The following is a 15,737-nucleotide window of genomic DNA, read 5'->3' on the forward strand; positions in this document are numbered from 1 at the left end:
TGTATATTCTCTACCCTGATCATTTAAGTCTTGATTTTAGAGTTAAAAATCTCAGAAGACAGCCCAATTACTTTATTTCCAAGTTTCTGATGGGCTACCACACTTTCAATTTTGCCTGTGTTTCCGGCATCCCCCAGCCCCTAGATCTTAAATGGCCATCAGCTCGGGAATGGAGACTAAGCCTCCAAAAACTACATAATGGAGGAGTTGCCTTCACATGTAGCCATCCCAGTGAGTGAGTAGCCATCTTAGTTTCCATGCCATTTATGGTTTTTGTGATGTGATTCTTTTAGCAAAGTATAATGCAATTCTGGCCCCAAGAGCTTATTAATAAAAAACAAGTTTTACCTTACAATGTACAGTAGCTTCCAGGAATGTTTATGTTATTTAGAAATTTGAATTGAATTGTAAAAGCCAAATGTATTCACATTGTCTATAAAAAGTGAATGGCTGAACAGTTACTCAGTAAACATGATGGGTGGTGACAACAAATTTAGGTAACTCCTGCTTGTTAGACTATGCTTTTCTATAAAATGTTACACAGCCTATATTTTCCACATGTTTTCTTTCACCTTTTTTGCTTTTATGGATGCTAACTAAAAAATATGAATTGTCTATATTTCTTTTATTATTTATTAGTTATAAATCTCAATTAGAAAGATAACAGTCATTTCTGACACTAAAATAGTCACAAGGCTTCTTTAAAAACGTGATTTTTAAAATTTTTTTAATGTTTATTTATTTTTGAGAGAGAGAGACAAAGCATAAGTAGGGCGAGGGTCAAAGAGAGGGAAACACAGAATCTGAAGCAGGCTCCTGGCTCTGAGCTGTCAGCATAGAGCCCAATGCGGGGCTTGAATCCACAAGTCGCAAGATCATGACCTGAGCCAAAGTCGGACTCTTAACCAACTGAACCACCCAGGCTCCCCAAAATGTGATTTTTCTTTGGCAGAACTGTTAGTAAAGTGTATTTATACTACCTATTACTATACCTTTATAAAGATGTTCAGCATCAGTAATTATCAGGGAAATGCAAATCAGAATCACAATGAGATACCACCTCACCCCTTTCAGAATAGCTATTATCAAAAACAAACAGAACAAATGCTGGAGAGGATGTGGAGAAAGGGAACGCTCATGCACTGTTGGTGGGAATATAGACTGGTGTAGCCATTGTGGAAAACAATATGGAGTTTCCTGAAAAATTTTAAAATAGACCTACCATACAATCTAGCTATACCACCTCTAGATATTTATCTGAAGACAATGAAAACACTAATTTGAAAAGATATATACACCCCTATGTTCATTGCAGCATTATTTACAGTAGCCAAGAATGGAAACAACCTAGTGTCCATGGATGGATGAATGAATGAAGAAGGTATGGTATATATATCCAATACTACTAAGCCATTAAAAAAGAAGGAAATCTTGCCATTTGAGACAGCGTGGGTGGACCTTGAGGGTATTATGCTAAGTGAAATAAGACAGAGAAAGACAAATACCATGCATGTGATCTCACTTATATTTGGAATCTAAAAAACAAAAAAGAAACAAAACAAAACTCAGAGATACAGAGAATATATTGGTGGTTTTTAGTGGGGGAAAGGTGGTTTGGAGGTAAAAAGAGCAAAGGGAGTCAATTCTATGGTGACAGATGATAACTAGACTAATTGTGATCACCTTACATACAAAGACTGAATTATTATGTTGTACACCTGAACTAATGTAATGTATTATTATATTACAATACAATATATACCAATACAAAATATTACAATACAAAATATACCAATTTTACATCAATAAATGCATAAACATATATATATATATAATATATATATATATATATATATTATATATATTATATATACTCATGAGGTTTAAAATTAAATGTGCTTTCCCTGTAGATTAATACTCTCCTTTTTAACTTGGTCAAGTAAAAGTACATTGCTTGGTTCAGTACAATTCAGTCCCATCTAAGTGGCTCTTTTTGTTTTTGTTTTTCAGAAATGGGAGAGATTGAGAGTTGGAAAAGCATTCATCATCAGGATAATTAGTTTTAAAAGCATCCAGACTCCCATATAGCCACTAGATAAATTACCCACTATTCAAGAGAAGGAAAGCACAATTAGTTTCACATTATAGTAAGCCAATCAGCTCAAGTGACTGTCATTCTTGAGAAAAAGGGAACAAGAATGTCATAGTTGTGCCCTTTCTCCCCTGCCTTTAGAAGTAAACAGCAATCCTTTTATCAGACTGGAAGCTCTATGGAAGGCTTAGTGAATATATTTTGCCATTGTTTTTCGATAAGGAGAATTGTATTCATGACTTGTATCCATATGGTTAATAACACTTACTTCACAATGCAAAGTTAATGGAGCTTTTGTTTTGTACTAGGGAGGGGCAAATGCTTTGAAGCTTTATGGCAAGGAAGTAAGACTTTAGTAAATTATTTTCAAACCTCCTTTTCTTCTTGCCAGGATAATTATTTTTATGTAATCACTCACAATCAAGAGGCAAAAGAAGGGGCAAGGAGAAATCATACTAGTGATAATGGAATATGCACAAAAAACCTGCAGGCTGTTTTTCTCTTCTTACAATGGATAGTTTCTAAACAACCACTCATTACCTCTTTTGAGACAAGCAGGATGGTCTAAGAATATACTAAATGAATGTTATCTGCCGTGACTTAACCTGAAGAAACTCAATACATACACAGCTGCTGTGGCATCTTAAACATCTTGCATGTGTAATAAGAGTGATATATGAAGGCCTCACAAGAAAGAGGGCAACTGCAATCATATAAATGAAAGACCTTTAGTTCCTTCCTGAACACAAGTGTTACCAGTCAAAACCCAAAACCACTATGCCTTATGTTCACATGTCAGCATCATTCTACAGGTTAAACATAATTTTATTTATTCACATATTCATTTTCACATTGATAATGGATCATTTTTGGTATGTGCATATAGAAAATGTATAAAACTTCCTTTTTTTAAGTTTATTTTTTGAGGCAAAGAGAGTGTGTGCACAAGAGGGGTGAGGGTGTCTGTCAGCACAGAGCCCCCAATGAGGGGATCAAACTCACAAACCATGAGATCATGACCTGAACCGAAGTCAGACACCTAACTGAATGAGCCTCCGAGGCACCCCAAACTTCTTTACAGCACACAACTCATGGCACACCTGCTTTGTACCATAAGTTCAAAACGTTGTGCTTTAATTTTTTTTTTTTTTTTATTTATTTTTGGGACAGAGAGAGACAGAGCATGAACGGGGGAGGGGCAGAGAGAGAAGGAGACACAGAATCGGAAACAGGCTCCAGGCTCTGAGCCATCAGCCCAGAGCCCGACGCGGGGCTCGAACTCACGGACCGCGAGATCGTGACCTGGCTGAAGTCGGACGCTTAACCGACTGCGCCACCCAGGCGCCCCAAAAAAACGTTGTGCTTTAAAGACTTACTGACTGTATGTACGAGAACACTGCTAGGAACTGCATGAAGAACACATTTGAGTAACGTTTAATTTTTAAAAACACATGCATGTGTGATCAGTAAGCATATAGTATAGACTGGGTGAGGAAGAAGAGGAGGAGGAGGAAAGGAAAGAGGAAATGGGGCAGAAGAGCAAAAGAGAGAGAGAATCACAGTATCAGAATGTACTTAGCCCTTAAAGGATGTAAGTTTAAATGCTTTGGATGAGAGACTAGACTATTAAGGGTGCATATTTTGTTTATTCTTAGTCTTTTGATTTATGAAAGTTTTAAAATCAAAATTATTAGGCCTTTATTATTACAATCAAGTATAGCAAGGTTTACAAAGTACTGAAAGTCCTCTGAAAAATGATTGTTCCAGATTTCTTAATTCAATAGCATTCAGACACTGTAAATGGCATTTGTAAATTTAGTATATTTTATACAGTTTTTAAAATTCATTTGTCTAGTTTAACATATCTTTCTGAGAATGAAATAATTCTTAAAATATGATGAATTCAATGTATCGATACGGCCTAAGATTTTCTTAGACTTTCCAATAACATGTACAAACTTTAGATTTGGTCATAAGATTTGAAATCATAAAATTGAAATCCTATATCTCAATTAATTTTTAATCGCATATTTAGAACTGAAACCACAGGACTGGCACACTAACAGGCTAAATTCTCTTACATAACACAAGTATTTGCAGTTCAAATATTCAAACATTTTTTTCTTAACACAAAAACATTAGTACTATGATTTCTATTCTTGCAAGTACTTTGTGTTTCATTCTATATCTAACAAGAATTAAGATATGTACTCACTAAGGAAGAAAACATCCCAGTAAACTGAAATTACTCAGATGTATATGTTTTTAAGAGTGACAAATGCATATTCATGAAGGAAGAGAAAATACCATACTAGTTCACGGATACTTTTCAACAAGGGACCTTGGCCAGGTGAGATCTGGAGCAACAGACATCCAGAGCAATTGTCACCACCCCAACTGCCATACTCAGTCTTTTTCATAGTCTCTGTATTGTATAGGCTTCAAAATGTTAATGAAAGTTCAAGTTACCTAATCTCTGGGTATTTGTAGGATTCAGCAACTGTTGGGAAAGGCAGCCTGTGCCTATGGTCTTTCAATGCCCACTCCACCACATAAGAACATGCCTTGGGCTTGCAGTACTTCCTTACCAAGAAACAGAGAGCCACAAAGCCTGTCAGTTTTATCACTTGTATGAAAATATCTTTCCTGGTTCAAATTCAAGGAGTGTTTCTGTATTCTGCTTAAATGCGTATGTTAATGATTGTCACACACAACTTTCAGTATTTCAGCCTCCAAGGGGCAGAGTTCAGGGCCCTCTTACTGCAGCCAGGAAGAGTTATGTGTAGGCCAGTTGTCCTGAATCAGCTGCCTTGGGGACTCGCTAGCCATGAGGGACCAAAGCACACTACTGGAGCTGGATAACGTTGTTCCACCCAATGCTGACTGTGTTTTGTTTTCCTCGCCAACTCTGATACCAAAATACAATGGACAAAAATGCTTGGAGTCCTTCGCTGAGATTGATTACTGGTGGGTGGTATTTGCTCCCCCAGGACTGACAACTGACACACAGTGTTTTTCTCAACAGCAACTCCCATCCAAATTGATACCTTGATTTGCTTGTCTTTGTCTCTTAAAACATATATACAGATTTTCCATCTAACTGCAAAAACTTTGAGGTTGATGGGATAATAAGTATAATTATATTTTCTATCTAAATATAAACCTTCAGCTTGATAGGATTCTAACACAAATGCATGCCTTTTCCCGCTACTGAAATCTTGCATTATTTTATCTTCGTATTCATATGCAATTTCTCAATTCAATTCTTCTACCAATTAAATTTTGGCTCTTATGTGGTGTTTCTGGCTCATGACTGTACGATGGGTCTTTCACTGCCCTTCTTGCATCTAGCTTTCTTCTCTTATAACCAAGATTGTGTATCTCAGATCAGAAATCTGTATTGCTTTTTCTCCTTTCCCGGGTGCATAAGGCTTGGGACCACACTGTTTAAAGCCTATTACAGGGGAAGTGTCCCATGGTCACTCTGGTGAGGAGCCGCAAAAATGCAAAAGCAACTCAGATCTCTTCCCCTAGCCTAGACTTCAAGTGGCTCCCCTCTGACCTGGTCAAGGGCTCTGGTTGGAAGATAATTGCTAATCTCAGGCAATAATAAATGGACTGGATCTTTAAAACTCATAACATATTGTAAATGTAAATAATTTTAGCATTGCCTCCCATGAAGGATCCAAGAACCTAAAGTTCTCAAGTGTTTTTCCTAAACATCTAGATCTTTTATCATTTCCTGATTTCACCTGAGAACCTAACTTATATATGCGTATGCTATCAACAACGAAGCATATATCTCAATATTTTAAAATACTTTTTTTTTCTTTTCCCAGTTTCTACAGATAAAGTGATCTGAAGTAATGAATGATGCCATGAGAACAGAAAAGAGAAACTGTGACAACCCCCAGAAATGTGAAAGGAGGTTTCTTACTGGATTGCAGCTTCTTTGGTTCAATTTATTTAAAAAAAAAAAAAAAACCCAAATAAATAAAATGGACAGTATTGTTCAATTTTAGAAATTCCACTTCTTCTATGTTCTAAGCTATATAATTGTCAGGTTTTTATGGTTTAGATTGTAAATGTGTTTTCCCCTTTGCTAATTATGTTGTGTTTTTTTTTTTTTAAGTCTTTTAAAGTCTTAAAATGTGAAGGACATTTATGAACGGTAAGGGAGACACTGTATACAAATGTATATTTGTAAAAGCTATTTTTATGATTAGCATGTTTTACTGTTGATCATATATAAAGTCAGGTGATATTGCAATTCTATGTTTAAAGCTTATTTCCAACAATGTCATGTAAGAAAAGATACATCGTAAGCTAGTTTTTATAATTTATTTTTAATTTATAGTTTAAAGTACTTTAGATCATAATGATAAAATACTTGAAAAGGTTATATTTCTGCCCTCCATAAGCACCATTTTTATTAATAAAGAATGCAAGTATTTCAGTGATTCAATAGTGAAAGGACTGTTGCTTTGATGTGTGATTATATTGAGCATTCTCTACTCAAATGATCCAATTGTTACCCAGTACTTCAGTGTGAGTAGGAGATCCCATGGACAGGTTAGTGCCAATACAGGTGAAAACTATATTGGCAAGGAAAGATTGTCTTGTTTTTGGTTCCCAAAAGTTTAAATAGTGCACATATCACTTCATTGCATCTCCTATTACTAGGAACGCTCCATTCCCAAGCATTGCAAGTGTTTTCCAGATGCTCTTTGCTGTTGTCTTGTGCTGTGGAAATGGAAGAAACCATCTTCACAGACTGTAGGAGAATTCAGCATATAATTTCTTAATAAATACTGTTTCTTTTAAAACAAAGTCGGTGTGTATCTTTCCTTTGGGGTGCACTTAGTTTTAATACTCAGTTTGACTTTTTATGTCCCTGCAGTGCCATAAAGTTAGTGCAATAATGAAAGTGACATAACTTTACTAAAATGTGTGTTATATGTTTTAAATACCCACGCTTTTCATGGAGTGACTGGTATTCTAGAACACATTAATTTGCCATGTAATAGAACGCCAGAGGGCCCTCAATTCTTGACAGAAGTCACATCCTTGTTTACATTTCTAGAAGGATTTTTTTTTTCATTCAGACATGGAATTTTAGGAAAATATTTCAGGATAGAAAACAAAGCTACCCCAGAGGCATTTGTGCTGTCAGACAAGCGCACTGCGAGTGACTGGAAGCTCCTCATTAAAAGCAGAGAGACATGTACATGTAATGTCACCAAGGACACCTAGAGGAATTAAGGCCTCCTTTTTTCAAAGAAACTAAAATCTAAAATCACCTGGGTATGTATCTTATATTTGTATTTTAATTTATTTATGGTAATTTACCTACTTTCTTTATGTGTTTCAAATATAAGCTAATGAAAAATTATATAATCCCATCCTGCAAAAGTTATCTAAAACTAAAATTGTGGAAAAAAAAAACAAAAAAAAAACAAAAAATAAGTAAATAAAAAATAAAATTGTGAAAGCAAAAATTAAAAATTTGCATACGAGAACCTAGGATCTGGATCGGGAATGTACTTACCTTTCCTGGAAATGTGAAAATCACAATATGGTATGCTGTTTTTTATTTTTACTTTTTTTGTTTTTAGAGAAAGCAAGCAGGAGAGAGGGGCAGAGGGAGAGAGAAGGAGAATCCCAAGCAGACTCCACACTCAGCACAGAGCCCAACATGGGGCTCAATCCCACAGCCTGGGATCATGACCTGAGCAGAGATGAAGAGTTGGCCACTCAACCAACTGAGCCACCTAGGCACCCCTGTGGTGCACTCTTTTTGGTGGCCATAATGAGTACTAGAGAATTTGCAACTGTTGCACTTGGATTCTGAAGCTGAATAGAACCTGTATACAGTTCTACAAGAGAATAAAATCAGCAGAATGATTTCTTGGTTTGCTGCCAAAGAGATGCATTTGCCTGGGATAGATAATCTGATGCCCCAGTATTGTAGGCATTGTCTATTAAGAGAATCCACAGGTGAATTTGAGAAACATAACAGAAGACCATGGGGGAAGGGAAAGAAAAAAAAATAGTTACAAACAGAGAGGGAGGCAAACCATAAGAGACTTTTAAGAATTACAGAGCACAGAGGGTTGGGGGGGTGGGGAAAATGGGTGATGGGCATTGAGGAGGGCACTTGTTGGGATGAGCACGAGATGTCTTATGTAAGTGTTGAATCACAGGAATCTACTCCCAAAAGAGCACACTGTATACACTGTATGTTAGCTAACTTGACAATAAATTATATTAAAATAAATAGAATCCACATGTGGATATTTTTCTCATTTCCATTTATCTATCCTTAATGTTCAACAAACTGTAGCATTTATAATAGTCATTATCATAAATTGAGAGTATGTACCTTCACAGATGTTCATTAACTATTCTCAAAGTAAAATGAATAATTAAAATGTACAATTCTTTGTTACTGGCCGTAATTTTCTCCACACAGGACTTGAAGTATGAAATCATAGATCTTTCTCTTTATTCATTACCCATTCCTGGCTTAAGAATTCCTTTTGATGACAAATATGGATAAAATATATACCAGATCAACAAAGTATAGATTATATGGGATTATAATCCCTGAAGATTTAATGTAATAATTTAAAAGGGAGCTTTTAAGAGACGACAAAGGGAGTGTGGGCTTCTAACTCTAAATAACATCAGTTCCATTATAGAAATGCTAGGGGAAAGAAAAGAAGCATTACTCACTGCATTCACCTCAAGAAAACTGTGGGGAAATAGGCCCACTGCTTGTGAAGTTAGGTCAACTAATCACTGGTGACAATGTGACACATTTTGCTTCCATCTTTTAAACAAAACTTCAAAGCAGAAATACACAACAAAATAAGTTGAGGTAGAAATGAAGCAGAAGATAAGAAGGAAACTATCTTAAATGGGTTAAAGTTCAGAAAACAGAAATCACAAATGCAAATACCTATAAAGCCCTGATAAATATAAATGAAAGAAACAGGCAAGAGGCCACTCAGGATACATTAATTGCCACTGTGCTGATGAGAAGAGAGCCACTTCTTAGTTCCAGCAGGCTGCCTGATCCAGAAACATGGCCCTGGATTGGCCAGGTTTCCTGATTTTTCAGGAGAAGGTAGACATCGAGAGTTTTAAATGGTATGTCCTATTTTTGTCTTGTTTTGTTTTAATATGAATCTGAAGGTGAATGAAACCATATCTGTGATTTATATCCAGGATTTAATAGTTGTAGAAGTTACAAAAATAAACTCACAAGGATGAATAACAACAAATTTAGGATTATCTGTAGTGAGAAAAAGAAGGGAGAATAGAATGGGGGTATTAAATAACATCTATAATATTTAATTTATTAGGAAATACATTTGAATCAAATATTTTGAATCAAGTAAATATCAAATGTTAAGGTTTCATAAAAGTATAAGTTACACTGGTACTTGTTATGTTTTCTCTATGTCTTTTTGTACACTTAAAATATTCCACAATGAAAGTATGTGATTTATATCTCAATGTTTATACATCGGTAGATATAAATGTACATATATATTGATGATACAGAGATGTGAGTTGTATAAATAGCATATATAAAAGCAGAGATTTAGACCTTTGGATCCATCAGAAGTCTGCAAGGTTGTGATCTACCTTTTATAGAGATGTGCAGATTCCTAGAAAAGAGTATGACTTCGAGAAAGAAAGATGCACTACTCTAGCGTTTCAAAGGCATTTTGGGAGAGCAGGAATGTATAAGTGAATCTCTTATTTGTTGTTCAAAAGTCTTCCTATCAGCCCTTGAGATATTTAGAACCACTCTAGGGATCTAATTATGATTCAGGCAAGAATTTGGGGTACCTGAGCATGCAAAATAGTCCCCATGTTTATTCTGTTGCATCTGTAAGAATAAGGACTGTGCCTTCTCTACCTTTATATCCTGCACGTATGGTACCTTGTACATAACAGGTTACTTCTCCATAAATGTTTGGAGAATTAAAAGAAATAGTGTGTGTTCTGGGTTTTTACCTTATTATAAAAAGTTTTAAAAGCTGTGATTTCTTAAGCAACCACAATATGCCGAGTTAACAGCTGTGTATGCATTATCACTGTGGCACACAGGAAAACTGAAGAATAGGTATTGTCAGCTCCAGTTTCCAAGTAAAGAGAGATCATTTATTCATTCATCGGTTCTGTATTTAGTACCAACTCTGTGCCAAACTTTTTACTGGCAATATAGGTCCAGCTGTAAATAATAAAGACTGAAATTCTTGCCCTTGAAAAGCTTATACTCTTCTGGGCGGGGGGGGGGGGGGGGGGGTAATGCCTAATAGGCCAATTGACAGGCAAATGTAAAGTATTGCAGATGATAATGATGATGAACAGAGGAAAAGGCAAAGCAGGGAAGGAAAGAGGGTATTTTAAATAGGCTGATCAGGGAAGACTCCTTGGTAAGATGGCATTCAGGCAAAGGTGTGGATGGAGTAGGTGAGGGTGTGAGCCTTGTCACCTTTTATGGGAAAAATGTGCTGAGCATAGGGGACAGCAAGTAAATCCCCTGAAGTGGGAATGTACTTGGTGCATTTAGGAACAACAAGGAGGGCAGTATAGCCGGGTTGGAATAAATGAGGAAAAGAAAAATAGATGAAGCCACAGAAATGCCAAGATTTCAGATCATAGAGCCTTACAAGTGATTCGGAGTTCACTGGTTTTATGCTGCATTAGATGGGAAAACAGCAGGAGATTGTGAGCTCAGGAATGATAGGGTCTAGCTCAAAGATTAGAAGAATCATTTGGGCTATTATGTCCTGAATAAGCTATAAAGAAGAGAATCCAAAAATCCCTGCATTCCAGGTTGAGAAACAACTACGTGAGTTTGGTCTGAGAATAGCCTGGTATGATCGGAACAGAGAAACTTGCTCATCCACTCATCAAATATTTGTTGAGCCCTTACTCTGTTCTATATGTGACAATGGGCATGCAGTAGTGGACGTAGACACATTTTTTTTTTCTCATGGCACTTAATCTAGTGAACAATGTTAGGAAATAGCTGAATAAAGATATCAAGAATAAAAAAGTTTAAAAAGACATTACAAAATAAAAAGAACAGTTTATGCCAAAGTCCTTTTCCTTATAGCTCTGATGGAAGTGGCTCAAGGAGCACTTTTTAAATTACCCTTTCAACCAGCAGATATAAACAGCGTAAGTGCCTCAAAGGATTAAAGGACTTTTCTAGATCCTCAGGATATATCTGAAACCCTCAACCTTGGTGAAATTTACAAGTGTCAAATCTCTATTTTATATAAAGGTAATCACTAATAAAATTAGAAACAGATTATGTACCCCACAAATCCTCAAAGGTGACAGAATCAAGCATTGTCTGCACCCCAAAAGAGAAAGAAGAAATAGAAAGAATAGAACAAACAAAGGAAGGGGGAAGGAGGGAGGCAGGGAAGGAGGAAGGAATGGAGGTAGGCAAGCAGCAACAGAAAGTGAAGCAAAGTATTTTTTTTAATGCCTAAACACAGAGTGATAAAATACCATTAAAAACAATAAATGAAGATATGTTAAACCAACATATTTAGTAGCCAAACAACCAAAATCTGTGATGTTGTCCTGAAGACAGCCATAAGAAAAATAATATTAAGAAGTTAAAAATAAAGGGATAAACACCCCAGGAAACTTCAGGCTCACAGGTTTTATACATGTAACCTATTAAATATTCAAAGAATAGTTCATTTCCTTGCCATGTAATCCACTTCAGAGCTCATAAAAAGACATGAATGAATCTATACAACACATTTTATGAAACTACCATGACTCTCACACAAAAACTTGACAAAAGAAGTAACCCCCAAAAGCTAATACAGATGACTCATTAATATAGACGTAAAAATCTGAAATAAATCAAAATATTATCAAAAAATTAAACAAAATATAAAATATGCCCCATGACCAAGTAGGGCTTTATGACAAAACACACACACATACACATGTGCATGTGCATACATGCAAACACACACACACACATATGCATCTTAATTTTTTTTTTAATATTTATTTACTTTTGAGACAGAGGGAGACAGAGTGTGAGCAGGGGAGGGGCAGACACAGAGGGAGACACAGAATCTGAAGCAGGCTCCAGCCTCTGAGCTGTCAGCACAGAGCCAGATGCGGGGGCTCAACTCACAAATGGCGAGAGCATGACCTAGGCTGAAGTCAGATGCTCAACTGACTGAGTCACCTAGGCGCCCCCACAAATATGCATCTTAAAACAACATTCTACTTCATACTGAATTTGAACTTGCATTAAAAATAAAAATACTGTCTATTTAAATTAATATTTCTTTTTTTAATTTTTTTTTAATTTTTAAAAATGTTTTTATTTATTTTTGCTACAGAGAGAGACAGAGTATGAGCAGGGGAGGGGCAGAGAGAGAGGGAGACACAGAATTGGAAGCAGGCTCCAGGCTCTGAGCTGTCAGCATAGAGCCCGATGCGGGGCTCGAACCCACAGACTGTGAGATCATGACCTGAGCCAAAGTCAGATGCTTAACCGACTGAGCCACCCAGGCGCCCCTTAAATTAATATTTCTAATTCATCCTAGAAGACAGAGCTAGTGCAATAAATAAGAAATGTAAATGAATAGTGTGACCATTAGAAAGGATGAGAACATTTTTTTGTTTGGATAGGATGTAATTATCAGCCTCCTTGGCTAAAGAAAGTAGGAAGAAACACTATTAGACTCAAATATGAATTTTACAATTTTTAAAATATCCAACAAAAGTAAAAACTTACATAGCTTTGTAATATACAAATAATAACTGTGGAAATAGAATGAAAATGTTGCATTTTATAATGTTAAAATACTTGGGAATAAAATCAATAAGAAATATACAAAGCTATATAGCACACACCACAAAATTTTATTCATAGAATAAAAGGTATGAATGTATGAATAGATATAAGATGTTCCTAGACGGTAAGTATGAAGTTATAAATAAACCAGTTCTTTGTACATTAATTCAATATACATTTTCCCCTAAGCTTCAAAGCTCTCATCCACTCCTTTGGCTTTTAATGCCCTTTTATATGCCGATGGGTCCCAAAAGTATATTTACAGTCCTGACCTCTCTCTTTGAACAGCCAGCTTCTCACCGGACATTTTCACTTGGATGTCTCATAAGCCAAAACTTAACTCTTGTTTTTCCACCTAAAGTGAATCCTATTTCTAGAGTACCATCTCTGTAAGTGGCACATCTCCCTACTCATTTACTTAGCCAAGAAATCTAGGAGTCATTTTAGATTTCTTCTCTCTCACCTCCCATCCTCAATCTACCACATTTTGTTGTTTCTACCTCCAAATATACTCCGAATTCCTCTACTTTTCTCGAGTCTGTCTCCAATATTCCAGAAACCACTTCCTAATTTTTTCCCTTGTTTCTATTCTACCTGTAGCTGCAATCAAAATGTCATCTTTTTAAAATGTCAATATAAATTGCTACACCTTTATTTAAAAACTCAATACTATCTCAATGCCTAGAATAAATCCAAAGTCCTTGTCATTGTCCATGAAGCTCTAATGTCTGAGGTCACTTACCTCTTCTGTTTCTTCAATGCACTGAGCTCTTTTGTACTTTAGGGCTTTGCCTTTGCTAGTCCCTTGTCTAGAATGCTCTCCCTCCATCTCTTTGTAAAGCTAGCATGCACTTGCTCACCAGTTTCCAAGCTTAAGGGTAAATACCATTCTGATGCAGGTCTCCCCTTCCTTTGCCCTGACTCCATTAATCTTTACCAAAACATCTTGGTTGTATGTTTCATCGTACTTCCTGATTCATAATTTGTGTACCTGTTTATTGTTTTACTGCCTGTCTTCCAGAGTAAATGACAGGTCTTGAGAAGACCAGCGTGTTACTCTAGATTTTCATCATCCGACAACCAGCTCACACCTTGCACATACTAGGAAAGCAATGATAATGTCAGTGAAACTTGTATTCTAATGCAACTCTTATTTATTCTAAATTCCACCTGGACCAATAACAAATCAAATTAAAAAAAAAAAACAAATACAGTGAATAATGAATAAAAGAATTTTGAAGGAAAGCAATTAAGAAAGAAAAACTTGCCATTGCATTACAATAACAATTAAACCAGAGTGTTAAGAAATCAAAGAGAAAGGGGTGCCTGGGTGGCTCAGTTGGTTATGCGTCCAACTCTGGATTTCAGCTCGGGTCATGCTCTCACTGTTCGTGAGTTTGAGTCCCACCTCAGGCTCTGTGCTGACAGTGCGGAGGCTGCTTGAGATTCTCTCTCTCTCCCTCTCTCTCTGCCCCTCCCCTGCTCACTCATTCTCTCTCTCAAAATAAATAAACTAAAAAAAAATGTTTTTAAAGAAATCAAAATAAAAGAGAAGAAAAGAAAGAAAAAACAGCAGATAAGCTTTTTTAATGGATCACCCTGCTTATATATAAGAACGTAATATTTAGGGGCACCTGGGTAGCTCAGTCGGTTAAGCCTTCAACTTTTGACTTTGGCTCAGGTCATAATCTCATACTTCATGGGTTTGAGCCCTGCGTCGGGCTCCATGCTGACAGTACAGAGCCTGATTGGGATTCTCTTGCTCGCTCACTTTCACTTTCATTCTCTCACTCTCTCTCTACCCCTCCCTCCTCCTGCTCTCTCTCTCTCTCAAAATAAATAAATAAACATTTTGAAAAAGAACTTAAAATTTGGGCACGGGCGTGGCTCAGTCGGTTGAGACTTTGTCTCTGGTCATGATTTTGTGGTTCCTGGATTCGAGCCCTGCCTAGATTGGTCATGATCTCAGAGTCACAAGTTCAGCTCCACATTGGGCTTGCTGCTCTCAGTGCAGAGCCCAGATCCTTGGTCCCCCTCTCTCTCCATCCTTCCCCTGCTTGCACTCTCTCTTTCAAAAATAAATAAACATTTAAAAAATAAAGACTGAAAGAAAGAACTTAATATTTAATGAAAGCATTTATTATATCAATAAAAATGGTACAATATTTAATAAATATATCTGGGACAATTATTTAGGCACTTTTAAAAATACATAAAATTTAATACCACTCCTTGCATTACTCATCACAATAAATTAAGTAGTTACTTTTAGAGTAAATATTTTCATCAATATTTTAGAGTCAATCTTTTTAAGATCTTCACTAACACTATACTATCCCTTCTTTGGATGAAGAACGGTCTATGCATAAAAGCAGTAAGAACTCACAAGAGAAAAGATTTTATTACAAAAAAATTAATGTCCTTAAGTTAATAATATCAAACAAACTATAAGAAGTTTTGAACATTAAAATTGATATCTTTAATTTAGAAACAGACTGAAATGCTAAGAAATGTCAAGCGCATCAATAGATACTTGGGAAAATGGCATAAATAGATAACTAACAAAACCTGACAATCTTTTCTTGAACATCAACTAGCTGGAGGCAAAGACCATGTTTCAATTCACCTGAGCACTGACTCCTTCTGGAAGAGGCTATGGCCTTGCTAATGATGTGTTTGGCTCAGAAACTAGGAGAGCTTGATATTTGTCAATACATTGACATTGTTAGGAACATCGACATTACAGGAACATTATTAGTATAATTCTTTAGCAGTGGTGACATAATC

The 15,737-nt window shown here is 36.2% G+C and overlaps 1 protein-coding gene across 7 annotated transcripts in view; it reads left to right on the forward strand.

The window, feature by feature from the left end:
* The window catches only part of RALYL (RALY RNA binding protein like), a 723,330-nt gene extending 716,408 nt beyond the window's left edge, over positions 1–6,922 (forward strand). For all 7 annotated transcript variants that reach the window (XM_058698440.1, XM_058698443.1, XM_058698437.1 and 4 more), the window contains one exon: positions 5,932–6,922. In XM_058698440.1, coding sequence (XP_058554423.1) covers positions 5,932–5,949 — 18 coding nt within the window. In that variant the 3' untranslated portion in view covers positions 5,950–6,922. The remainder of the gene's footprint in view (positions 1–5,931) is intronic.
* The last annotated feature ends 8,815 nt before the right edge of the window (positions 6,923–15,737 follow it).

Source organism: Neofelis nebulosa, chromosome 14 (assembly GCF_028018385.1).
Source record: "Neofelis nebulosa isolate mNeoNeb1 chromosome 14, mNeoNeb1.pri, whole genome shotgun sequence".
Taxonomy (NCBI): Eukaryota; Metazoa; Chordata; class Mammalia; order Carnivora; family Felidae; genus Neofelis; species Neofelis nebulosa.